At 35.2% G+C, this 26,583-nt stretch overlaps 1 protein-coding gene across 3 annotated transcripts in view; it reads right to left on the bottom strand.

Moving 5' to 3' along the window:
• Positions 1–26,583, bottom strand: part of LOC100878211 (lachesin) — a 53,305-nt gene that overhangs the window by 15,589 nt on the left and 11,133 nt on the right. For 2 of the 3 annotated variants that reach the window (XM_012279762.2, XM_003700807.3), the window contains exons 2-3: positions 4,988–5,077; positions 3,387–3,508 (exon numbers count right to left, since the gene is read on the bottom strand). In XM_012279762.2, coding sequence (XP_012135152.1) covers positions 3,387–3,508; positions 4,988–5,072 — 207 coding nt within the window. In that variant the 5' untranslated portion in view covers positions 5,073–5,077. The remainder of the gene's footprint in view (positions 1–3,386; positions 3,509–4,987; positions 5,078–26,583) is intronic. The other variant, XM_076537952.1, reaches the window with a different exon arrangement.

The following is a 26,583-nucleotide window of genomic DNA, read 5'->3' as shown; positions in this document are numbered from 1 at the left end:
AAAAGCGTCCGTGACGGACGCTCATTACGTTAAATGTGAACATTCGTTTGTAGGTTGGTACCTGAAACGTAATTGTTTACTTGAGAATCGTGGCACAAGTCAATGAACACTGTTATTGGATTCCAGGATTCAAATTCCAATCGGGTTTGTGCTTTACCACCTCCCTCCTGGCTCGGTCTCGTTTGTACGAACATACTTCCTGCCCGCTCGATCTGTCGTATTTCAAACGACGGTTCTATTGAACCGGTGAAAGGGCTTTTAAATCACGAACAAAAGCGGGGTTTTTGATCCAACGGCAATGGAATTTAAGGTGTGCATAAATAACGCTGATGGACTGCTCGCCGCTTCAGTCGTCAGAATCATTCTGCATACCTGTTGGCGGAATAATCTTTGGGCAAACAATCAGACTCGAATCGAGCACCACGGGTGTCCCGGCATCTGTTATATCTCTCACGTTAGATGACATTGAATCGACGCGTCTATGTGAATTGTTCCGCGCGAACACCGATCGATTTTGCGAAACGTTTAAAACGATTACCGTCGAGGAAATTTCGCGAAATCTTGGTCCGCCACCGTGAAATTCCTCCGCGAATATGACGCGAGCATAATGGAGTCTTGGCACCCAGGAAAACCTTCAGCATTCTCTTAGTTTGTTGGGTTTAAATCGTTCAGTGTCATGCTTCGGGAAAACTATTTTGACAAATTAATGGGACAAATCAGATGAAAATTCTTTAGGATAAGTATTTGCGACAAGACGGTAGTGTGACGTTTGAATTAAGACTTGTGGGGAAAATGTCTTAGGAGGTTCTACTGGTGGTTCGTAAACAAAGAAATTATTTTAAAAAATATGACAAATCAGGTACTAATTACTTAGGAATATAGAAAATGAACATTTAAGACAAAGTAACAGTAAAGTAATAGATCTAGTTATAGAAAGTCTGAATGAGCAAATTCTTAAGTTCGAGGTCCTACAATTCTGGTTCAATTTAAGTCTGAATATACCGTTGTAATATCTATAAATCCAATGCCCTAGATTTTCAGAGGCCATTATTCCAAAGTTCTAATATTTTAAAGATTCGATATCCCAAAATCCTGTTATCCTGAAATCCTATTAACCCAAATTTCCAATATCCCAAAGTCATAATATCGAAGTCCCAATACTCCAAATACTCAGTATCCCAAAATCCACTACTCCAAACTTCCAATATCCCATAATCCCAACTCCCAGAGTCCCAAAACAGCATCAAAATTCCACCCTAAATTAAAAAATTCCAAAAACCTTATTTCCATCATCAAAAACTGCAAAAATAAAAGTAAAACTTGAATCATCCTAGTTGAACCAACAAGCAAGATCTAACAAAACAAAATTTTAACACTACATCAAAAAATTATGAAAATTTATTTCAGTCCTAAAATTGTTCCCTGTAAAATTCCCAGTAGACCTGCAACCACCCCTAAAAAAATCCAAATGCTAAACAGCGGAGAAAGATCATAAGATTCGTAAGAAGACAGAAGGATGGAATGGTAAAATCAGGCCCATTCATGCTACACGTTATATTAGCGTCTCTGATTTATGTCCCTTCTTTCGGACTTCCTTTCTTTCCCCCGGATATTCCCTTGCTCGGTGTAACATTCGGTTCGCCATGCTTCCACTTTTCCCACTTCTTCATCTACCACTACCACCACTACTTCTTCTTCTTCTGTCACTTCTACGTACTCCTTCTCCATCCTTTGAATCCACCAGGACGAAATCCTCTGAACACGCGCCAAGAACGTTTCATCTCGCGATAGAAGCGATTGTCGATTCGAGCGCGCAATCAAACTTGGACTTCTTCTCGAAAGTGAATTACTCGGCAGGTCTGTCCCACAAGGAGTTCTGGACAGAAACTGGGTGTGAACCGATGAAAGTGCACACGTATGTACTTTCATAATCGACATGCCACGTCTGTTTCACCGTATCCTCTTTTTAATAATTTTATTAAACCCAGGGACATTATCCGTTATCGATATATCCTGTTGTATATTGAATTCGTATTAATATATTGCACAAAGGGCGTTGCCCATGCAATAATTAAATAAATAAACACTGCGAGGGATGCATGTTTTATATATCCAATTAACCTTCTCTCTGTTTATAAATATTTTAGCGTTAAATGTTTATAGAAGTGTAATTGCGTTCTGTACATTTTCAATGCGATCTACTGAACCTTGTGTATTTATGAAATTTAATTGATGTTTATGAAGATAAAAAAATTAGCGGATTTATTTCAGTTTGGGGTTGCATCCCTTGTTAGTGGATCTTGTGAGTTCCGAACACAATTCAGCAAGTTGTGATTGTTTCTATAACCGATTACTATAAGCATATGTTATTATAATCATAAAACGATCATATTAGATTTTAGTAAACGAAAAAATTGTACGAAAGCAATTTTACTGAATCATGAATTATGGGCTACAGTTCAATTACAATCGAAGATGTTATTCCGTGATTAATGATTATTGAAGTAATTATGTTCTTGGTTATGACAGCATCGATTACTCTCCTTATTAATTAACCACGGTTGCCACTCATTAATTGTCCAAATATCCAGTGTAGACAATTAAAAATTACAAGCTAGAATATCTCTCAAATTGTCAGAGCTAAAGAAAAATTGTACGTGCCTAGGAATCAGAAATATGCATTTTAACGAACTAATTCTTGTGTTTCTTTTTTCCGTTATGACGAATATAATCAAAAGGGATTACCGTGAATTGTTGCACGGGACGTTTTGCTGTGTAAAAAATTGTGTGTAGGGTGCCGCATGTGCTACATGGATTATTTTCTTTTTTTCCGTGCAAAATCAATACTTGATAATTGTTGCGATAGTTTTGTTAACCTCGTTACTTTGTGTAACCTCGTTATTTCGTTAACCTTGTTATTTCGTAACCTTTGTTGCAGTTTGGCAAAATATTTTTTGAACTTTCGTAAGTTATGATCTTTTAGTTTGTTTATTGGAAAATTATATAATACCGCAACTTTGAAATATTTTAATTTTGGTTGTAAAATTTGCAATTTATTTCGGACATCTCTTTAAATTTTTAGATTTTCAAATTCTCTAATTCTTAACATGTTTTTGTCAGTATATTAACAATATTCCTGTATCAATATGTTTATCAAAACACGAAAATATGTATCTGAATGTTTTGATACTCTGAAAACATATTGATCGTCAGAGACCGTAGCAAAACAAGAAATTCCCCACATGCAACAAAGTGCAGGTGTTAATGATCTGTTGCAACAATATTAACTATATTTAGGAAAATACGATTCCGGTCGACTACTTACGATTTCCGAAGCGTTGCCCTTAATCGACTTACTAATTACGGCAACACGTAGATGCAATTACCTTGTAAGATTGAAGATGATTAACGACGCAGGTGAAGGAGACGTCACGACCTTGAGTGACCGTATGGTTCTCCAGAGGTGCTAGAAATTCGGGCTGGACCTCGGACTTTGGCATCGCTTGACCTATGCCAGTGTAATTAACGATTCCACGATTAATGATCCGGCAACTTCGTATTTAATTAGTTTAACCTCTATTTCCTCTAAAAACACGAATCCACAACTCGCCGGAAAAAGACATACGTTTTCATTTCACCCATATTCGTCTATATTGATTTATTCGGTTATTTATTATCGTTTTTTATTTCCCTTATTTTTTAATCTTTACATCTCTCTTAACGCGTAGGTTAATCTAGTCGCTAGTAGCGCGTGTTGCTTTATAGAGATTCATGGTAACTGTTCGCGAGCAAAGTTATGGGGTAATATTTCTTTTTTCCCCTGTCAGCCGTTCAGATTCGTTTCTGTTCCTCGTTGATGCGCTTTTTGTCGCGCGGCACGTGGACCCCGGGGTGGAAAAAAGAGGAAAGAAAAAGAGCTCTCCCGTAACCAGGGTGTTTATTAACCGTATCACCATGAGCGACGCGGAATACGGCGCCTTATTAACCATTCTGACCCAAAGCTTTATACGGTTAACAGAAATCTTGTTATGCACGTATAAATTAACTTAAACAATTATAAATTTTTATCCACTTTTTTACTATTACTTTAATCATTATTTATTACATTTGAATATATATATATTACATTTGAACACTTCAATATAGCATAGACATTTTTTGTGGATCAAATAAAATATAACAAAAATAAAATAACGAATATAATACAAATAGAGGATAACAATTTATATCACTTAAATAAATATAAAAATAAACAATTTGGAATAATAAATTGTTTCAATTAATGTATTTATAAAAGAACTTATTTTGTGTGATTCATATTTTATTTAAATTTTAAACCATTTGATACGAGAAGTTATAATCAGCTTTTATAAAAATACGTTTTGACCATAAAGCGTTCATATTTAATAAGAAATTTGAATTTGACGTATGCATAAAATAAGATTTTTCATAAATGTTTATTTTTGACACTGACTTTTCACAGAGCGATATCGGGTCAGAATGGTTAAATAACCGTAATCGTATATGCAGAAAAAAAAGAAGTTAGAATGTAATCGAGAGAAACATTATACCATTTTGTTGCACGTACGAGAAGAGAAAGAAATTGGATATCAAATATATTTCGAGAGAAAAAGTCGGTTGTAATGTTTAGCCGTGTACGCTGTTGTAATTTCTGGCCTGGTAGCTGCACGCGGGAATGCTTTTACGGAAGCTGGATACTTCCGATAGTGCTTTCAGGGGCGTTTTATTTGATTCTTCCCGAAAAGTGGAGCAAAGAAACGTGGCGTGGAGAGAAAAGGTGTACTGGGCACGATGCTATTACGGATACAACGGGTGAGATTCATTCCTATCATTTTGTAGGGATTAAAAAACTTGTAACTTTTATCCGTCCGTGTTCCGAACGATTCAAACTTGTTTCACTTGCATCCACTTCTCGATCGAGTTGAAGGGTCCTTGGGAGACGGCAATATCTCATTTGATTTCTTACCAAAACTCGAATACAGGAAGGCGCCGAGGAAGAAGCACAGAACGATGTCCCACGATGCCATACCACAGAACAAGCCATACGCCATACGTACTGTAACAGAATTTTTAATATTGTTTTTTAATTATATTCTATTTAGATTCACTCTATTTATAATTTATTATACTATTTACAATTACTATACTTGGAATTATTTTCACTAGTTAGAATCCTATATTTAGGATTACTGTATTCAGAATTATTTGTACTATTTATAATTCTATACTTTGGATTACTATATTTAGGATTGTTCTATTTTTAGAGTTACTCCATTTACAATTACTATATTTAGAATTGTTCTATTTTTAGTATTACTCTATTTTGAAATTACTTACATTATTGAGAATTCTATATTCAGAATTACTATTTTTAGTGATACTACGTTTAGAATTACTTTATTCAGGATTATTTATACCATTTATAATTCTATATTTATGATTACTATGTTTAGAATTGTTCTGTTTTTAGAATTACTCTATTTAGAATTACTCACATTATTTAGAATTCTATATTCAGAATTAATATTTTTAGTGTTGCTATGTTTAGAATTATTGTGTTTAGAATTACTACGTTTAGAATTACTCTATTCAGAATTATTTATACTATTTATAATTCTATAATTAGGATTACTATATTTAGAATTGTTCTGTTTTTAGAATTACTCTATTTAGAATTCTATATTCAGAATTAATATTTTTAGTGTTGCTATGTTTAGAATTATTGTGTTTAGAATTACTACATGTAGAGGTACTCTATTCAGAATTATTTATACTATTTACAATTCTATAATTAGGATTACTATATTTAGAATTGTTCGGTTTTTAGAGTTACTCTATTTAGAATTACTTACACTATTTAGAATTCTATATTCAGAATTAATATTTTTAGTGTTGCTATGTTTAGAATTATAGTGTTTAGAATTACATTTAGAATAACTCTATTTATTATTACTTATTCTAGTTAGAATCATTCTATCCAGAATTATTTATATCATCTAGCAATTCTTATTTAGAGTCAAATAAAAATTCTTTATTAATATGTACTCTATTTAATATTAGTTACTCTAGTTAGAATCATTATATGTGCAATTATGTACAGCACTTAGCAATTCTTATTTAGAGTCACATAAAAATTCTTTATTAATGTTTATTCTATTTAGTATTACATACTGCAGTTACATTTATTATATGTACAATTATGTACAGCACTTAGCAATTCTTATTTAGAGTCACATAAAAATTCTTTATTAATGTTTATTCTATTTAGTAATTTCTATTTATTAATGTTTATTCTGTTTCATTATATGTACAATTGTTTGTATCATCTAGCAATTCTTATTTAGAGTCACATAAAAATTCTTCATTAATATTTTACTCTATTCAGGATTGTCCTATTTAGAATCCTATTTTTCATTCCTTTTGTAAATAACTGAACAGTTGCTGCAACGTGTACATTTTTATACGTAACTTTTACGCCACCGTATTTTACCTTTTGCTTTATTCAAACAGGGCTGTATTTACCATAAAGCGCATTAGACGCAGGCTGGGATTTCTCGCTTTATACTCTATGGGTTACATTTTACCTAACGTCTTCTGTATAAAAACATAAGAAAGTATTACAAAATGAGATACCTATTTTTAAATATAAAAAACTATTACAATTTACAAGTTAATATTTCATACATTTAAATAAAGTTTATCATTTAACACCTTTCAAAGGTGTTTAACAGAAGATAGAACACCATGAAATCTTTAAAGCCGTCTTTCTCGAGAACATTCAAGGCGAGCACACAATATTTGCACAGTAATCGAAACACAGCATCATATTTCGACGAAATCTTGAAGATGTTCGAGTAAAATTTGTGTTCGTAATAAAAGAGGAGAAATGTGTAATATCATGATCTGTCGAAGTGCAAAAGCTCATTAAAGTGAAGGGGATGAGAGTGGAGCTTTGTCAGAAGGTAAAGAGAGAGCAGGAGGTCAAGAGTTTCGCGACGTCTTCTACGGAAACGGGCACGGAGAAGGGGTCAAACCCGAATCACGTGAATATTAACTCGACAGTTGGTCGCCACATAAACGCCAACCGTTGATATATCCCATCCTCACCCTCGTGCAGCCAGCACCGCAATAATACTCGAATAGTGGGTGCCTCCTGCCTCTGCTCTTCCCTTTTCAGTTTCAACCCTCCGCCGAGTATTCTCACCGACACCCCACCTCAACCGAACTCATGCGATACGCACACTCACGAATCACACCACGACACACCTGCACTAGCCTAAACGTTTCCATCTATGTATCCTATGTATGCACGTGTATATGTACACGGCCAGTCGTCAAATGAAAATTTCACTCGGTCCGAAGTCTGCCCTTTATGACTTCGAGCCACGTTCTCTTTGCGTTGCCGAAAATTGCGCTGCAACTGACGCATTTAAGTTAAATAACCCCCTCAGACATCGCGAAGGGACGAAACTCCGAGTTACAGCATTTCGTGTTTACCGATCGATGATTATTTTGTTGCTGATGAAACTGGGTCGTGAGAGAATTCATTTTGCTGGTGTATGAGAAAAAGGATTGTTAAGGTAAACAAAATGGCGGTACAGGAGACACTGTTAGTAGAGTAATGTTTAATTCTTACTGATTTTAAATTAATCAAAAGTCTTTGGAATTTTGATATATTGAGCACCTCAGGGTTTCGAAGTTATACGCAAATGATACACTTTATTTAAATCCGTTTAATTATATGAAAATATACGTATCTCTCGACGGAGATAGAAATGTAGATTCATAAGTTCATAAATTCCATCCCCGTGGCAAGATATTAAAAAGCCGCGCACGAATCGATTAAAATCGTTTGAAATGCTAAAAACAATTTATATTCGCGTATGATAAACAGGGTGTAGGCCGATGACAGTGACGGATTCGCATCGTGTGTCGGACGAGACCGTACAAAATGAAAGTGCACGGCCAGCTACGAAGTTATATAAACCTTTAAAAATTTGCCCGTGCCTCTCTCTCGTGTGTACGTGTATCGCGTTGTAGGAAAATTACCACACCATCTACGCTGTGAACCACGACGCCCGACATGCATACATATTCGCGTTAAACAGTCCCGCGAAAAGTGCATCGCGTTTCACTGGAACTCCCGCTTTTTAGCCGAATATACGGGACAGTCGAGTGGTGGCCATCAGAGCCGGTAGCCACCTTTTTATTACCTCTTCTTTTTTTTTCGTTGTTTTTACAATATTTACAGAAGGGCAACGTCGTAACGGCGACAAGGTACGGGGAAAAAGCTTTTAGCGATTACACTTTCGCGCAGCGAATCCGAGAAAGGAAATTGTTGCGGGAAATATTTCGCGTGGACCGAGGGCTGTAATTTGTGACGTTACCACGGTTTCGCGGATGGAAAGAAAGAAAAGAAAGGGAACTGTTTAGGCTACAAAGTGGTACAATTAATCCTAGTGGAAATTGCAACAGCTGACCCGTTGGTAAATACACGTTTCATCGTCATGCAGGTGGTTACACTATTGTGTCTACGTTTGATTAAATATCGTTGCCAATCGATCTGTTTTCTAATTAGTTTACTCGGATCTTTTTGCAATTTTTTAGCATTTTATGCATTTTTACAGAATAATTACAGATTCGCACTCGAACCAAGGAACGAAAATTTCGAGTGTTCGAATCCTGTAGTTAACATTTTTTTATTTTGTTCCTACATTTCTTATGTAGGTTTATGAAGCATTGTTATTGCAAACAAAATACATTTATGTAAATACAAAATCACTTTTTAATTTATTAAAGTAACGTTGTTTTAATAAACTTGTTTAACAGTTATTTTAATATCCTTGTAAATAATTCGAGTTCTACAAAACGCTGAGACATGGCTGACCTAACCTAAACTCTTTAGGACAAATTTGCAGTCCTTCTCCTTATAAAAAATCTTTACAACAGAAAATTAACAATTCACCTTGTTTAAATTAACAATTTAAATAAAAACATCTGTACACATAAAACTTCATAAAACACTGTATATGAGAAAATACATAAAGTCGTACATGTTTAATTGATATCCTAAATACAAAATGTCTGCTTGACCGATTTAAAAATTCCAGCGCTTGAAAACATTTCAAATGCACTGTCAAGTATAATATTTATATAAAATTTAAAATTTGCAGAAAATGAAGTTTCGATTAATATTTTGAATATAAAATGACTAATTAAAGAATATAAAATGAATCGATTAATGAATAAGGTAGCCTGCAGCAAACTTCGAGGATCAAATTAATGTAGCATTGTTATTTCACAATACCAGCATGTCATCGAATCATGTCAAAGTTTGGACAGCTTCGAAATCAAGCGATTTAATATGTATATCAACCTAATAATATAATCGCGTTTCATACGGTAATTAACTATTATTCGAGGAAGAATTTCTAAACTTCCTGCCGGCATTGTGATCAATGTGTAAACGCGGATATTTTGAACGGTACCATTTATCAGGAACGTGAATATAATTAAACAGCAAAACAGGGTATCGCACGATCTTTTGAATATCCGTCATTAACTGTACTATAGCAAATTAAACATCGAAACACCAATTTCCGCGGCGAGCATACATTTGCACGTCTATCCAAAGTGTATGCACAGAGTATTATAAACGCGTGCAACGAGAATTGCATGCTGTATTACCGAGAGAATAACAGACAACGAGTACCTTGTCTCTCCCTCGCTCTCTCTGTCGTTCTCTCTCGTTCGCTCTCAGCCCCTAAGAGGCATCCAATGAGCCGTTCTGTTGGTCACTTCTGACACGAAGGAAACTGGACATGGTTTGAGTACCAAAAGCGTCTTTGATTCAGCATAAACTCGGCTCGTCTGAATATCGTGTAAAATGAACTCTCCATGAATAATTACCGGCCGCTTACCGATATTTCGCTGCACTCGACGTGGAACTACATGAACGGAATATACGAAACACATATTCCTGCTCCAAAAGTTGCTCGGTTTAATGCGCTGAAATTTTCTGATCATTTTCGGTAATTCTACGAAATATTCAGATAGGAATTTGATCGATACTTCTTGTATGAAATATTCTTGTTAATTTTATTCACACTTTCAAAAATATATGCGAGTCAAAATTATATTCACACTTTCAAATATGAAATTTATTTGGTAGAATAAATTAGGACCGAATTGATTTTTATTGGGGTGGAAAAGTACTTTATTAGATTTATAGATTTTCAAGGTCCTTGATATCTTTGTTTCTACGTTGCTAAATCCCTAGGTACTTATGGTCTCTGTATCTCTAAATCTCTTGATACCTACGCCTTTATATCTCTAAACCTCTTGATACGACTCTATATAACTAAATCCTAGTCTCTAAATCTTAATACTCATGATCCTATATCACTTCGTCCTTTAGCCTGTATAACCTCATGTCTCCAGATCTTAATATACTGTGACTTCTGGATTCTACTAATACTGATTCTTAATATCATTATATCATTATATATTCTACTAATACTGATTCTTAATATGATTATATCATTACATGTATGTCCTATTAATACTGGTTCTTAATATGATTATATCATTACATGTATGTCCCACTAATACTGGTTCCTAATATGATTATATCATTACATGTATGTCCTACTAATACTGGTTCTTAATATGATTATATCATTACATGTATGTCCTACTAATACTAGTTCTTAATATGATTATATCATTACATATATATTCTACTAATACTGATTCTTAATATGGTTAAATCATTATATGTATATCCTACTAATACTGATTCTAATATAATTATATCATTGTATGTATATCCTACTAATACTGATACATAAATCATTATATCATTATACATATATCGTCCTTAAGATCCTACTAAGCTCTAATGTCCCTAGATCACAATATCCCTATAGCTGAATATTTTTGCGACCCCAATATTCTTAGATCCTGATATCGATAAAAAATATTTTTCAAATTTCGATGTTTCTAGATGCAGATATACCTGATACCTAAACCTTGACATCTACATCCAGATATCCCTAGATTTCAATCTTCCCAGATCCTCTAGAGCTCGATATTCTTAAGACCCAATATTCTTAAACCTTGATATCTCTAGACCTTGATATCCCTCAGGCTTTAAATCTTAATATTCGCGATCCTTTACCACTTCAACCCTTAACCTCATCTCTAACCTCATGCCTCCAGATCTTATTATACCAAGTTTTTAATAGTACTGATCTGTAATATCCTTAGACCCTAAGCTCTAATGTCTCTAGATCACAATATCTTTATAGCAGAATATTCTTTTGACCCCAATGTTTTTAGATCCTAATGTCGATAAAAAATATTTTTCAAACTTTGATATTTCTAGATGCAAATATCCCAAGATCCCTATGCTTCTACCTCTACATCCAGATATCCCAAGATCTCAATACCTTTACACCTCACCCTTACATTCAGATATCTCTAAATTTCAATCTTCCTAGATTCCGATTACTCTAGACCACAATATTCCCAAGACCCAATATCCTTAGACCTTCATATTTCTAAATCCTAATATCCCTAGATTTCAATCTTTCTAGATCCCAATTTCTCTAGACCACAATATTCCCAAGACCCAATATCCTTAGACCTTCATATTTCTAAATCCTAATATCCCTAGATTTCAATCTTCCTAGATCCCGATTTCTCTAGACCACAATATTCCCAAGACCTAATTCTCTTAAACCTTCATATTTCTAAATCCTAATATCCCTAGATTTCAATCTTCCTAGATCCCGATTTCTCTAGACCACAATATTCTCAAGACCTAATACTCTTAAACCTTGACATCTCTAGGTCCTGATATCCCTAGATTTCTGTCTTCCTAGATCCCGATTTCTCTAGACCATAATATTCCCAAGACCCAATATCGTTAAACCTTGATATTTCTAGATCCTGATATCCCTCTGTTTGCAAATCTCTAGATCCTCATCTCTAAATACAATATTAGACCCCAATATCCCTACATCCCAATAATCCTAAATTCTAGTATCTCTAAAGCTACGAATCGCAATGTCCTGCAAAGATGTCTTGATTCCTACATTCTGATATCTGAAGATCCCAGATTTTAATATCCTTACCTTCATAATATCCCTATATCCTAGTATCCTTTCTCACACCCTCACACCCTCATTCATTCTATGCCCTATATCAATTCCCTTATATCCTAATAACTGACTAATGCAACAAAGAGTTTAATATCCCTAGAATTATATTCCGATGAAGATACATCCGCTACATAGTCGTAAAGTCCCATAACTTAGCCGACGTAAAATAAAGGTAATTGCATACACTTTTCACTGCGCTCTCGGAAAGCGAACAAAGCAGTAAAACAAATTCCAAACTCCTTAGTCGATCAATTTTTAATTGTAGAAAACGTAACAGCACCACTAAACTGGAATACCCCCTTAAGCTCGCTAACGTTATCGGGTCGAATAAAACAAAAAAATAAAAGAGAGAAATAGCGTTTTACACGTGGGAACGGTTGTTCCAGTGCACGTAAAGTGCGTCTAGAAAGCTTCGAAGTCTGTTTGGAAGGTCTTAAACGTTGAAGCTTAACCGACACCCCACAGCAGTACAACAGGGAACGCCCCGGTAAGAGGGTACGAAGATATGTAGGCGAAAAAGAAAGTAAAGGAAAAAAGGAAAAACGTAACTCCTCTCTTCTACACACACACGTGTGCACTGTCTCGCGTGGATATACCATACATACGTCCTTCTCTTCCTTTTTTTACCTCTATGTCTATCTTCGTTCTACTTTCGTGCTTTTTTTTCTTCGCTATCCTGACTTCTGAAGCGCGAAAGGAAATAAGAGTCGTTCCATGGCATCGTCTATCCGTTCATTTTACCAGGTTTGCTGTCGGAGCTATTACTTACGAGTTTCCACTTTCTTCTGGCTTCTGCCTCTGTGTCTTTACGCCTTGTTCCGCGCTGCCTTCTATCCCTGACACGTTTACTTAAAAACGGGACACTCCGGGGAAATGTAGACTACCTTTGGTTAAGCACAATCGTGCGACAGGACCACTTGTTTCTTATTTTGGAAGATATAATGCGCATTTGAAATTTTTTGTCCAAATAGAAGTTTTTAGTTTTACTCAAGTTTACTCAAATTTTAGTTAAAACTTTAGTTTTACTCAAATTTTTAGTAATTTGTATGTTTGAAATATTTAAATTTTGTTGGTCAAATTTTTATACATTTAAGCTTTCAATTTTTCTGATTTGCAGATTTGAAAAATATTAAAAATTGACCTAGATTCACTAGAGTTCCATGCATCCGCGATCAAATTCCCTAGATTCCTCAAATGTCTACATTTCTGCTATTCCCAAATTCCCTAGGTTTCTTAGGCTTCTACATAATTCCTACTACCAAATTCCATAAATTTTTTACTCTTGCTCCTTAAATTCTGCATTTTCTACATCTCCTAACTTTTCTAGTTATACTTTTCTCGTAACTTTTGTGAAGTTAAACTTCACGTTTACATTCTTTAAATTTTTAAAATCTTCAAGTTCCCGATTTTCAAAACTTCAAATTCCTTAATTTCCGAATTGTTAAATCATCGGATCCTAAAGTTTCCAAATTCCAAATTCTGAAATACTGAAAACCACAAATTTCCAAATTCTCAAATCTTCAAATTCCTTACTTCCTAAATTTCTAATTTCCTAATTTTTTAGTGTTGTAATTTCCCAATTTTATAATTTTATAATTTTATAATTTCCTATTTCATAATTTCCTAATTTCAGAATTTCTCAATTACCTAATTTCCCGATTTCCTAATTTCTTAGTTTCCGAATTCCCTAATTCCCTAATTCCCTAATACCCTAATTTCCCAATTCCCTAATTTCTCAATTCCCTAATTTCCCAATTCCCTAATTTCTCAATTTCCTAATTTCCAAATTCCTAAATTTCTAAATATCCAAATCCCCAAATCCCCAAATCTTGAAATCCTGAAATCCCCAAATCCCCAAATCCCCAAATCTTGAAATCCTGAAATCCCCAAATCCCCAAATCCCCAAATCCCCAAATCCCCAAATCCCCAAATCCCCAAATTCCCAAATTCCCAAATTTCCAAATACTTAAATCCCCAACTTCTGTAATTTCTAAATCCTCAGATCCCTAAGTCCCAAATCCCCAAATTTCCAAATTCCAGAATCCCAAAGTCCCAACATCTTGAAATCTTGAAATCCCCAAATCCCTAAATGCCCAAATCCCTAAATCCCAAAATCCCTGAATCCCCAAATCCTTAAATCCCGAAATCCCCAAATCCGCAAATCCCCAAATTCCCAAAGTGCCATATTTCTAAATGTCCCGAAATCCATAATATACAATTTCCCAATTCTCCAATCCCTAATTCCCCCAACTTCATCAAACTTTCAACCGCCCAAATGTTCAACTCCGCAAATTGCTCTAATTCCCACATATCCAAATCCTTACATCCCCCAAATTCCCCAAATACCCGATTTATTTAAATCTGAAAATGTACCACTCAGAAACGAATAGTAGAGGTCCTCACACGCCGCCATTTTCCCCAGAAAAGTTTCTCATGCCCCGCAGTGTACACATTCGGGGAGAGCACTCTGATCGAATCCCTCCTACTGTCGGAAGCTTCTTAGTTCGCCAGTTCCTTTGCATTCAGCTAATCTTCTCACCGGATTTACCTCCGTCGAGCTGCTCGTTTTTGCCCCGCAAGAACAAGCAACCTCCGCCCTAACTAAGCAACACAAATCTTTCGACTTAACAAGAGACAGCTCGACGGTTTTTTTTAAGTTTGTCCGGGTATTAGGGGATCGATCTTCCGCGACGCGGAGATGGCCAGAACGTAGCCTGTTCGAAATTAGCAAATGGGTCAAAGAGCAGATGGGCAAGCATGCCCCGACAAAACCCGTGACAAACTGTTACTAACTCGTAATTCGATTCGACTGCAATTCGAACACCGACCGATGGATAATGCCTACACACTTCTCCAGGACCGTAGCACACCTCCATTAGGCCAGTTTACATGGTACACTTGCTGCAGCCGCGGCTAAATACCACATTCAAACTATCTAGCGAATCAGGCATTCGGTTAATACGACTTAAGTAGGTATCTCGATCGATTTTAACACTGTCTGCGATAGTCGACCACCATAACGCTCTCGAATGGAAAACGTGGTTTAATGCAGAGGAGCAGGATACTAGAGGTACGTATGTATGCGCGGCTATAGTCTAGACTTTACAGCCTATTCACGTGATTCTGGCAAATGTATCATTGTTCTGTTGATCATGTATAATCAGAACTTGTAGTTTTTTACATCAGTAACATTTTTCTATAACATCTACATACACGTCTATTTGTATATATTAGAAGCATGTTTAGGTCTGTTTTATACTTGTATGTATATTTGCAAACTTCCTTTTGTATATTTTTATATTCTTGCATCTACATATGACTGGTCAACAATACCTCTGTTTTCTTGCATATGTAGATTTACACATCCCTGGATCATATTCGTAGATTCCCATATCTGCATATAGAACAACTCGATAGTAGATAAGCACATCAGTTACCAGGAATTATAAATTAACACATCCCAGATTACTGTAATTGTAGATCACCACATACTAGATTCTATAATTGTAGATTATCACATTGCTAGATTCCACATATGTGGATCCCTACAATTCTAGATTACCACGAGCCAAATCCCTACAGTTGTAGATCACTACATATCGGATCCTTATAATTGTAGATCCTGACATTCCTAGATTACCACATATGTGGATCCCCACAATTCTAGATTACCATATGCTAGATCCCTACAATTGTGGATCACCACATACCAGATCCCTATAATTGTAGATCCTCACAATCCTATATTCCCACATATGTGGATCCCTACGATCCTAAATCACTACATGTCAGTTCCTTACAATTCTAGATCACCACATAATAGATCCCTATAATTGTAGATCCTCACATTCCTAGATTCCCACATATCTGAATTCCTATAATTCTAAACTACCATATGCTAGATCCCTACAATTGTGGATCACCACATACCAGATCCTTATAATTGTAGATCCTCACATTCCTAGATTCCCACATATGTGGATCCCTACGATCCTAAATCACCACATGTCAGTTCCCTACAATTCTAGATCACTACATGTCATATCCCTATATATTCCAATCACCACATCCTAGATCACCACAATTATATATCACCATATCCCCAGATCCCTAAACATCAATATCCTCATACACCCATATCTTACAAACCTAAATCTCATTATTTTAACATTTCTAGATCTCCAACTTCCATACTTAATTACCCATCAAAATATGAGTGCTTGTTTGCAGCAACAATGCACTACGTTTAATTTAAATATACATACAGAGAAAATTATATATGGCATAAAAGAAACTCTTGGTACCTGTTGAACACCTCGCGCAATTTGTGTTTCTTTTAATTACGAGTAAGGCAGACAGTTTAATGAACGCGAAAGTTACGGGTTGTGGCATTTTTCTTCGTAAATGAAAATTGAAAATGGAATATGGAATCGTTTCTCTACCTTACGGAATGTTCTGAATTCGTGCAAAAATACTGGCATAATGTTAACAATTTCTTGAACAAAGACGTAAGAATTATTATTTTCATTCCAATATTGAAAAGTGTAAAATTTCGCAATTTTTAAATTCTTATGCTTTTTAATTTCTTTAGTCTTCAAATTTAGGAATTGGCAAATTTCGATATCTTCAAGTTTTTAATTTTACAAACTTTCAATTTTTCAATTTTTCAATTTTTCAATTTTTCAATTTTTCAATTTTTCAATCTTTCCATTTTTCAATTTTCCCATTTTTCAATTTTTTAATTTTTCAAATTTCCAAATTTCTAAATTCCCAAATACACAATTCCCCAGACACCAAATTCCGAAATCTTTAAAATTCTAAATTGCTAAATTTACAAACTTCTAAATTCCAACATCCCCAAATTTCCACATTCTCAAATTCCAACATCCCCAAATTCCCACATTCTCAAATTCCAACATACCCAAATTCCAACATACCCAACTTCCCACATTTCCAAATTCCCACATTCTCAAATTCCAACATCCCCAAATTCCCACATTCTCAAATTCCAACATACCCAAATTCCAACATCCCCAACTTCCCACATTTCCAAATTCCCACATTCTCAAATTCCCACATCCCCAAATTCCCACATATCCAAATTCTCACATGTCCAAATCCTCATATCTCCAAATCCTCACATCCCCAAATTCCAACATCCCCAAATTCTCACATGTTCAAATTCTCACATCCCCAAATTCTCACATGTCCAAATCCTCACATCCCCAAATTCTCACATGTCCAAATTCTCACATGTCCAAATCCTCACATCCCCAAATTCTCACATGTCCAAATCCTCACATCCCCAAATTCTCACATGTCCCAATCCTCACATCCCCAAATTCTCACATATCCAAATCGTCACATCTCCAAATCTCCGCGTCCTCACATCCCCATATCCCCATATCCCCAAATTCCCAAATCACCAAATCCCTAAATCCCCAAATTCTGAACTTCCCATACTCTCCAACACTCAAGTTTACATAACCCTCAAACACTCTAATTTACCTGTACTCCCAAAAAAGAAACATAATCATCTTTCCCAAAAAATACTCACACGATATTCACCATATATTCATATTACACTTGAAAAACAAAAGACAAGAATAGTTATACTGACGAGCTCAGCGGCTGAATGTTAAAAGCAAATTTTGTTTTCTACAGCGCACAAAATTTAACTTTATGCCAGTTAGGAAGGTTCTTTGTAGCATATTCATTTGCCCGCTTTCAGTGATCTGGGAAAGTGCAACTGCAGTTCACTTTCTCGTTTCCTTCCCCATTCCTTTTATCCCCCATTTCCATGCTTCTATACTCCTTCCTCTTCGTTAACGCACCGAAAGGCAGGAAATAACGATTGACTATCGACGTGCACGGCCATAGCGAAAGCAACAACTTTCAGGAGTTTAGAACCAACTGAATACACACGATGGTTTAACGTTACTTCGATCGCTATTAAATCTTGCCGAGATTAATACCGTTGCGATGAATCGTTACTTCTGTTATATAGCCGTTTCCCACTGGGATAATGTATTTATACGTTCAAAATTTGCTGCGATATTCTTCGATTGTATATGTAGAATTTATTGTAAATGTAGAATGTAGGAATATATATTAGGAATTAATTTAGACGTTTCTAGAGTTAGTTTTCAATATGAACTTTTCGCAAAATTTTTAAATTGTTATTTGCAAAAGACAATAGTTTTCCAAATACTGAAATGTTTAATCTTGCTAGTATTTATATATTAAAATTTAAAAATCCTGAAATGCAGAAAATTCTGAATTATCAATTCTTAAAATCCCACATCTCCAAGTCTCCAAATCCCCAAGTTCTAAATCCCCTAGTTCCAAAACACCAATTCTCAAAATTCCCAAAATCCCAAAATCCCAAAATCCATAAATCCCAGAATCCCCAAGTTCCAAAATCCAAAAATCCCCAAAATTCCCAAAGTTCCCAAAATTCAAAAATCCCAAAATTCTAAAAATTCTAAAAATCCCAAAGTTCCAAAATCTCCAAATCCCAAAATCCCAAAATCCCAAAGTCCCAAAATACCAAAATTCCCAAAATTCCCAAAATTCCCAAGATTCCCAAAATTCCAAAATCCCAAAGTTCCAAAATCTCCAAATCCCAAAATCCCTAAGTCCTAAAATCTCAAAATCCCAAAATTCCCAAAATTCCCAAGTTCCCAAAATTCCAAAATCCCAAAGTTCCAAAATCTCCAAATCCCAAAATCCCTAAGTCCTAAAATCTCAAAATCCCAAAATTCCCAAAATTTCCAAAATTCCCAAAATTCCCAACATTTCCAACATTCCCAAAATTCCTAAAATTCCCAGAAATTCCCAAAATTCCCAAAATTCCCAAGATTCCCAAGATTCCCAAAATTCCCAAAATTCCCAAGATTCCCAAATTTCCCAAATTTCCCAAAATTCCCAAAATTCCCAAGATTCCCAAATTTCTCAAAATTCTAAAAATTCCCAAAATTCCCAAAATTCTCAAAATCCCAAAATCCCAAAATTCTCAAAATCCCAAAAATCCCAAAAATCCCCAACTCTCAAAATTCCAACAAATCCCAAATTTCCCAAAATTCCCAAAATTCCAAGATTCCCCAAAATTCCTAAAATCCCAAAAATCACCTAATCTCAAGAATCCCCAAATTCCCCAAATTTCCAAAATTCCCAATATTCCCAAAATTCCCAAAATTCCCAAGATTCCCAAAATCTCAAAATTCCCAAAATTCCCAAAATTCCCAAAATTCCCAAAATTCCCAAAATTCCCAAAATCCCCAAAATTCCCAAAATCCCAAAAATCTCTAATACTCAGTTCCTCAAAATTCTCCAAAGCAATTCTACCACAAAAGAGACACAGAATACTATCATAATTAATTAATTAATTTATAATAATACCGTATGAAATTGCATTGTTCCTAAGTTTACGTGAAACTTGTTAGAGAACAGCGCAGTAATTGGTGAAAGAGGATCTTCCTGTTGCGAAGTTGAAAGCAAGTTACATCGTGGACAGTAGAATTGATCAAGCACTGGTCAACCTTGGTTGCATTCCAAGCTGTATTGTGGACACAGCGGGGCATTCAACGATCGGTGAGTGACATATTTTTGGTTCCTCTAGTTCACATCGTCCTACGAATACTTCGACATGATACTAGGAATGGTTTTATTTCTTTTGTTAAAATAATGTGACGAATGTTAGCAGTATATCAGATGATCTTTATATTTCTAACTTTTCATATTTAAAAATTTTTACATTTTTATATTTGTAGATTTTTTAAATTTCAAAGTTTCAATAATTTGTTAAATTTCAAAGCTTCCATAATTTTTTAAATTTCAAAGTTTTAATAATTTTTTAAATTTCAAGTTTTCAAAAAATTGCCAAAAGATTCCAAAAGTTTATCAAAAGTTTCGAAATTTCCTGATTTCTAAATTTCTTAAAGGATCCTCAAGTTATAATATCGTCAAGTTTTCAATACATATTTAAAATTTGCAAATATCCAAGGTCCTAAATTTTCATATGTCCGACTTTCCGTACCACATCCCCAAATTATCAAATACCCAAATTCCCATATATCAAAACTCTCGTACGTTCAAATCCGTGAATACACAGAACTTTAATCCCCAAATTCTCACACTTCCACGTCCCTAAAACACTCAAATCCCTAAATCTCCACCATCTCGCACTTCCAAATCCATAATTAATCAATTCCCTAAATCTTCAAATTCTCACACTTCTAAATCTCTAAATTCATAGATCCATAAATCCTTAAATCCCTCATCCCCGAATTTCAAAAACCTCCATTGGAAAAATCCTTAAATTCCCAAATGTCTAACCTATTGAACTTCCTATTCCCTAAATCCTTCAATCTTTTATCTCCAAATCCTCACAATCCTTATCCTCAAATTCTAAAAACCCAAATTTCAAGAAGTCCTTAAATTCCCAAATCTGTGAATTATTAAACTTCCAATTCTCTAAATCCTCCAATCTCCTATCTCCAAATCCTCACAACCCTCATCCCCAAATTCCAAAAACCTGAAGTTGAAGAAATAATTAAATTCCCAAGCCTCTGAATTACTAAACTTCCAATTCTCTAAATCCTCCGATCTCCTATTTCCAAATCCTCACAACCCTCATCTCCAAATTCTAAAAACCCGAATTTCGTGAAATCCTTAAATTCCCAAATCTGTGAATTATTAAACTTCCAATTCTCTAAATCCTCCCATCACCTATCTCCAAATCCTCACAACCCTCATCCCCAAATTCCAAAAACCTGATGTTGAAGAAATACTTAAATTCCCAAACTTCTGAATTACTAAACTTCCAATTCTCTAAATCCTCCGATCTCCTATTTCCAAATCCTCACAACCCTCAACCCCAAATTCTAAAAACCCAAATTTCGTGAAATCCTTAAATTCCCAAATCTGTGAATTATTAAACTTCCAATTCTCTAAATCCTCCAATCTCCTATCCCCAAATCCTCACAATCCTTATCCCCAAATTCCAAAAACCTGAAGTTGAAGAAATACTTAAATTCCCAAACTTCTGAATTACTAAACTTCCAATTCTCTAAATCCTCCAATCTCCTATCTCCAAATCATTATAACCCTCAACCCCAAATTCTAAAAACCCAAATTTCGTGAAATCCTTAAATTCCCAAATCTGTGAATTATTAAACTTCCAATTCTCTAAATCCTCCAATCTCCTATCTCCAAATCATTATAACCCTCAACCCCAAATTCTAAAAACCCAAATTTCGTGAAATCCTTAAATTCCCAAATCTGTGAATTATTAAACTTCCAATTCTCTAAATACCCCAATCTTCTATCTCCAAATCCTCACAACCCTCATCCCCAAATACCAAAAACCTAAAGTTCAAAAAATCCTTAAGCTCCCAAATCTATAAACTATTAAACTTCCTAAATCCCCAAATCCCCAATTCTCAAATTCCTTAATCCATAAATCGTTAAACTTCCTTAAATCAAATTCCGGAAACCGTATCTCTTCCAATTACTCGAAAAACAGGTCCCATAACAAGGGTATGCATAAATAAAAGGTGAAGGGCCACCGTAGTGAACGTATGAATAACGTTACTAATAGATCTGGTGACAAGCTGTCATCAGCCAGTTCCACGTCATTATACCACACGACACGATATCAATATCAGTCATCCGTTTGAATGGTACTGTGGCCACTCAGATTTTCTAAAGTCGTGCAACTTTATCGTCTATTAGCGGGCCGGTCACGATAAAAGTTCGGTCACTTAAAAGAACGTTTGAAATTTCCCGTACGGTGATATCGCGAAAGTTTCTATAAGCCATTAAGGGTAGTTTAGTCAATGGGAAGAAAGTTTGGTTCAATGATGCGGAGTCGTTCGACGATAGTGCAACCGTCGTGCTCCGAAAGAAAGGACTTCGACGTCAATTTGATATACCCTTTAATCGCGAAGGTGAATATAACGCGCATCCCGGTCCAGAAATAATTCTCTTTTTCGTATAAACGAAGGGTAACGTATCGTTTGAACCGACAGACCCTTCGCATCCCTTAAACTTCGATAATTCAAACTCTCGTGGGCGCATTCTGGGAGAACGTGAATCGGTTGCGGTCCTTCCTTTGTTAACGAAACACTGGGCTCGGTGATGTGTATCGTTAAAATTTCAACGCGTATCGTGTATCGTAGTGCCTTCCTCACACGCGAAAAGTAATAATTAGCACCCTGTACAAGTACAAAAAGGGAGAACCCGGGGCTCCTAACTTCCAACGTACAGAGAAAATTCTCGCTTTATTAAATTTTACTCGGGATCGTTGATCCGATGGGGTATTCAAAAGCAATTTTATCTTCATCCTCGTTATTATACGATGTAAACTAATAGCTACACGATAATATTTCATTCTATCATACATCTGTCCCCAGGTACGTACCTACCATAAACGGCGCCTTACATATTAAATATCTTTTATACATCTTTTTCATCACAGATAGTTACTTGAGTTATAATATCATTAAAATACCCATTTTCCTATGATACTACAAATTAGTATTCTTAACTTCAATATGATACTGCAATTTAAGTAATTTTCATCCTTTAACAAATGTTACCCAGATTTTTTGTAAAGCTTTTCATAAACCTGCAAACACAGAAACATAATCATCGTATGTATTAAAAGCTTCAACTCTGATTATCCATTTTCCTATGACACTACAAATTAGTATTCTTAACTTCAATATGATACTACAATTAAAATTTTCATCTCTTAACAAATGTCACCCAGATTTTTTATAAAGGTTTTCCTCTGTAAAAAAAGAAACAGTCATCGTATGTATTGAAAGCTACAACCCTGATTATCCATTTTCCTATGACACTACAAATTAGTATTCTTAACTTCAATATGATACTACAATTTTAATAATTTTCATCCCTTAACAAATGTCACCCAGATTTTTTGTAAAGCTTTTCATAAACCTACCAAAAAAGAAACATAATCATCGTACGTATTGAAAGCTCCAACCCTGATTATCCATTTTCCTATAACACTACAAATTAGTATTCTTAACTTCAATATGATACTGCAATTTAAATAATTTTCATCCCTTAACAAATGTCACCCAGATTTTTTGTAAAGCTTTTCATAAACCTGCAAAAAAAGAAACATAGTCATCATATTGAAAGTTCCAACCCTGATTATCCATTTTCCTATGACACTACAAATTAGTATTCTTAACTTCAATATGATACTGCAATTTAAATAATTTTCATCCCTTAACAAATGTCACCCAGATTTTGTATAAAGGCTTTCATACCCCTGTAAAAAAAGAAACATAGTCATATTGAAAGTTCCAACCCTGATTATCGTATTACTAAATCCGATAGTAAGATCGATAATAGGCCTAATTCACGTAAGAAATGAAAGATCGCAAGATAAAAATGATTTTTCCCATCTGAAATTGGATCTCGGAATCGGTCGCAGCATCGTAAGGTAACTGTACGGCGGAGCATATCGATTGAACTTCTTGAACTTCCGGTATCCCGTGTATCGTTCGACGAAACGAAGAGGTACACGTAACATACCACGAAATGGCAAATTGACTATCGATGAGCAGAGACTGTGCCAGCCGAGTAATAGCCGCAGTTAGGTTTGCACGGGAAAGGGAACTCGGTCCGTGTGCTGCTCGCTTACTCCCCGGAACGATGGAACTTAAGGATTGTGGTTTAAACTGTCTGTAAAGTTGCCTCCACCTTGACTTCGCCTACTAGCTTCTCTGGAACACCCGACAAACCGTACTTTCTCAACCGGGTTCTCTCTTGACTTTCAGAAACGATCCTACCAGCGCGCATTTGCTATGCTGCTGTCACCGGTCGTATGACTCGCGGATGATCGGGGCAGGCCACGGCTTCTAACAATGAAGGGACAGGGAGACTTAGGATCTTGGGTTTAGAAATTTATGGAGTTGTGTGTTCACACATTTTCTGGTGGAGCTTTTGAACTTTGTGAGTCATTTTTTAATTTGTAGTTAGATTATCAATTCAATAATTTTTAGATTAACTTGATATATTTTGGGAGAAATGGATAGTAGGTTTATAAGTTTTTAAGGTTTAAAAAGCACTAATTTCGAGATTTTTAATTTTTTAGATCTTAGGTTTTCAAGTTTCCAAGTTCCCTAAATTCTAAATTTTCAAATTCCTTAATTTACTACTTCCTAATTCCCTAATTCCCTAATTCCTTAATTTCCTACTGCTTAATTCCCTCATTTCCTAATTCCCTACTTCTTTAATTTCCTACTACCTAATTTCCTACTTTGCCAATTTTCAAGATTTTAAATTTCCAAATTCTATAACGTCACAAATCATAAATTCCCATATTTTCAAATTTCCAAATTTCATAATTCCTAACTCCTAACTCCTAATTCCTAATTTCTAATTCCTAATTTCTTAGTTCCCTAATTTCCTATTTTCCTAATTCCCAAATTATCAAATTTCGAAATTCACTAATTTCACAAATACCAAATTCCACAAATTTCAAACTCCCCATATCTCAAATTTTTTAATTTTTAAATCCCCAAATTCCCTAGTCCCCAAATCCTCAAATTCCCTATTTCCAAATCCCCAAATTCCCTAGTTCCCAAATCCTCAAATTCCCTATTTCCAAATCCCCAAATTTCCTAGTTCCCAAATCCTCAAATTCCCAAATTTCTAAATCCCCAAATTTCCTAGTTCCCAAATCCTCAAATTCCCAAATTTCTAAATCCCCAAATTTCCTAGTTCCCAAATTCTCAAATTTCTAAATCCCCAAATTCCCTAGTTCTTCAATTCTTAAATATCTAAATCCTCAAATTCCCTATTCCCAAATCCCCAAATTCCCTAGTCCCCAAATTCTCAAATTCCCAAATTCCCTAGTTCCCAAATTTTTAAATTCCTAAATCCCCAAATTCCCTTGTCTTCAAATTTTTAAATTCCTAAATCCCCAAATTTCCAAGTTCCCATTTTCCCAAACTTCAACATCCTCTAATTCCCTAATTAGCCAAATCCGAAATTCTGAAACTCCCAATTTCCCTAAATCCCCAACTCCCACATTTCAGTTCCCCAAATCCCAAAAATCCGGCATCTACTCTCCACACTTTCAAACATCAAATATCCAATTTCCCTACTTCCCCAATTCCCAACTTCCTAAATTCTCATATACCAAAATCACCAAATATCTGTAAGCCACTAGATCATCCCTGATGCAGAAGTTTGATGCTATTAGTGCCGGTAGAGTAGACGGGCCGTCCCGGACAAAACTGCAAGTTACACCAAGTACTGTCACAGATATCCTCGGCTACGTAACGCGGAAAATATTACGGCAGCCAAGCTCGGACAGGGACGAAAATTCACTTATGCACTTCCGTCACGCCATAAATTGAATCGCGGGAAATGAGGCACACGATCACCGGCAACGGTGCGGAAGAGTTTCATCGATGCATGAGACGCGTCCACCGATCAAGGTCGATATAAAAGTAAGTCAAACAAGATTGATAGAATTACCGGCGAGATTTAGAGCCTTATGAAGCCCTGGTAGCTTCCCACGAGTTGCTCGAATCTCATCCCGCTGTGGAATTTCCCTTGGAATTTCGAACAGACTGACGAACTTGTCCCCGTCACGCGAATTCAACAAATCGAATTTTATCCGACATTTTCTACCCCGCGTATTTTGTTCGCAAAAAAAAAATTATACTGTTACGAAACTGATAAAATCGATACTCCACATTTTTAGAAACAGTTTCATAAAATATAAGTTATTTTCTACATAAAATTATTGTACGAAATTCTCGGTTGATGATTATTTAATGCGTTTATAGCATTCGATCGGAAATATTTTCATTTTCACATTTTGCAATGAATCACCATTATGATAAAATATGTCGATGTGTACGTTTATAAAATATATTGTCATAAATAATGTTTTAATGTTACGAAGGGCTTTCAAATTCAATTTGATCGAAAACAGAGCCGCATATAAACAAATTTTATTCAATATTTCTGATTTATTTTCTCAAGAGGAATCAACCCGTCCCGTTATGCCATGATTAATGGCACATCCTGCAATAAATGATTCATCACATCGTCGCAAACATTTTACATATTTTAATATAGCATGATTGCATAAACATGACTGTAGCAAAGACGTTCAGGTTCTGCTGTTAATTATTGACACTTAAACTGTAATCAGGAAATTGACACATTAAACTGTGATCAGAAAATACAATAATTGACGTGGTTTAAACTGTAATCAAATATTGTTGTAATTGACATAGTTTATAATATAGTTAGGTAATATAGTGACACTGAACTATCATCTGGAAATATTGTAACGTTGTTTGAACTATAATTTGGAGGTATAGTAATTGATACTGTTTTG

The sequence above is a fragment of the Megachile rotundata genome, chromosome 12 (genome assembly GCF_050947335.1).
Source record: "Megachile rotundata isolate GNS110a chromosome 12, iyMegRotu1, whole genome shotgun sequence".
NCBI lineage: Eukaryota > Metazoa > Arthropoda > Insecta > Hymenoptera > Megachilidae > Megachile > Megachile rotundata.
This window is presented reverse-complemented; position numbering and strand designations above follow the sequence as displayed.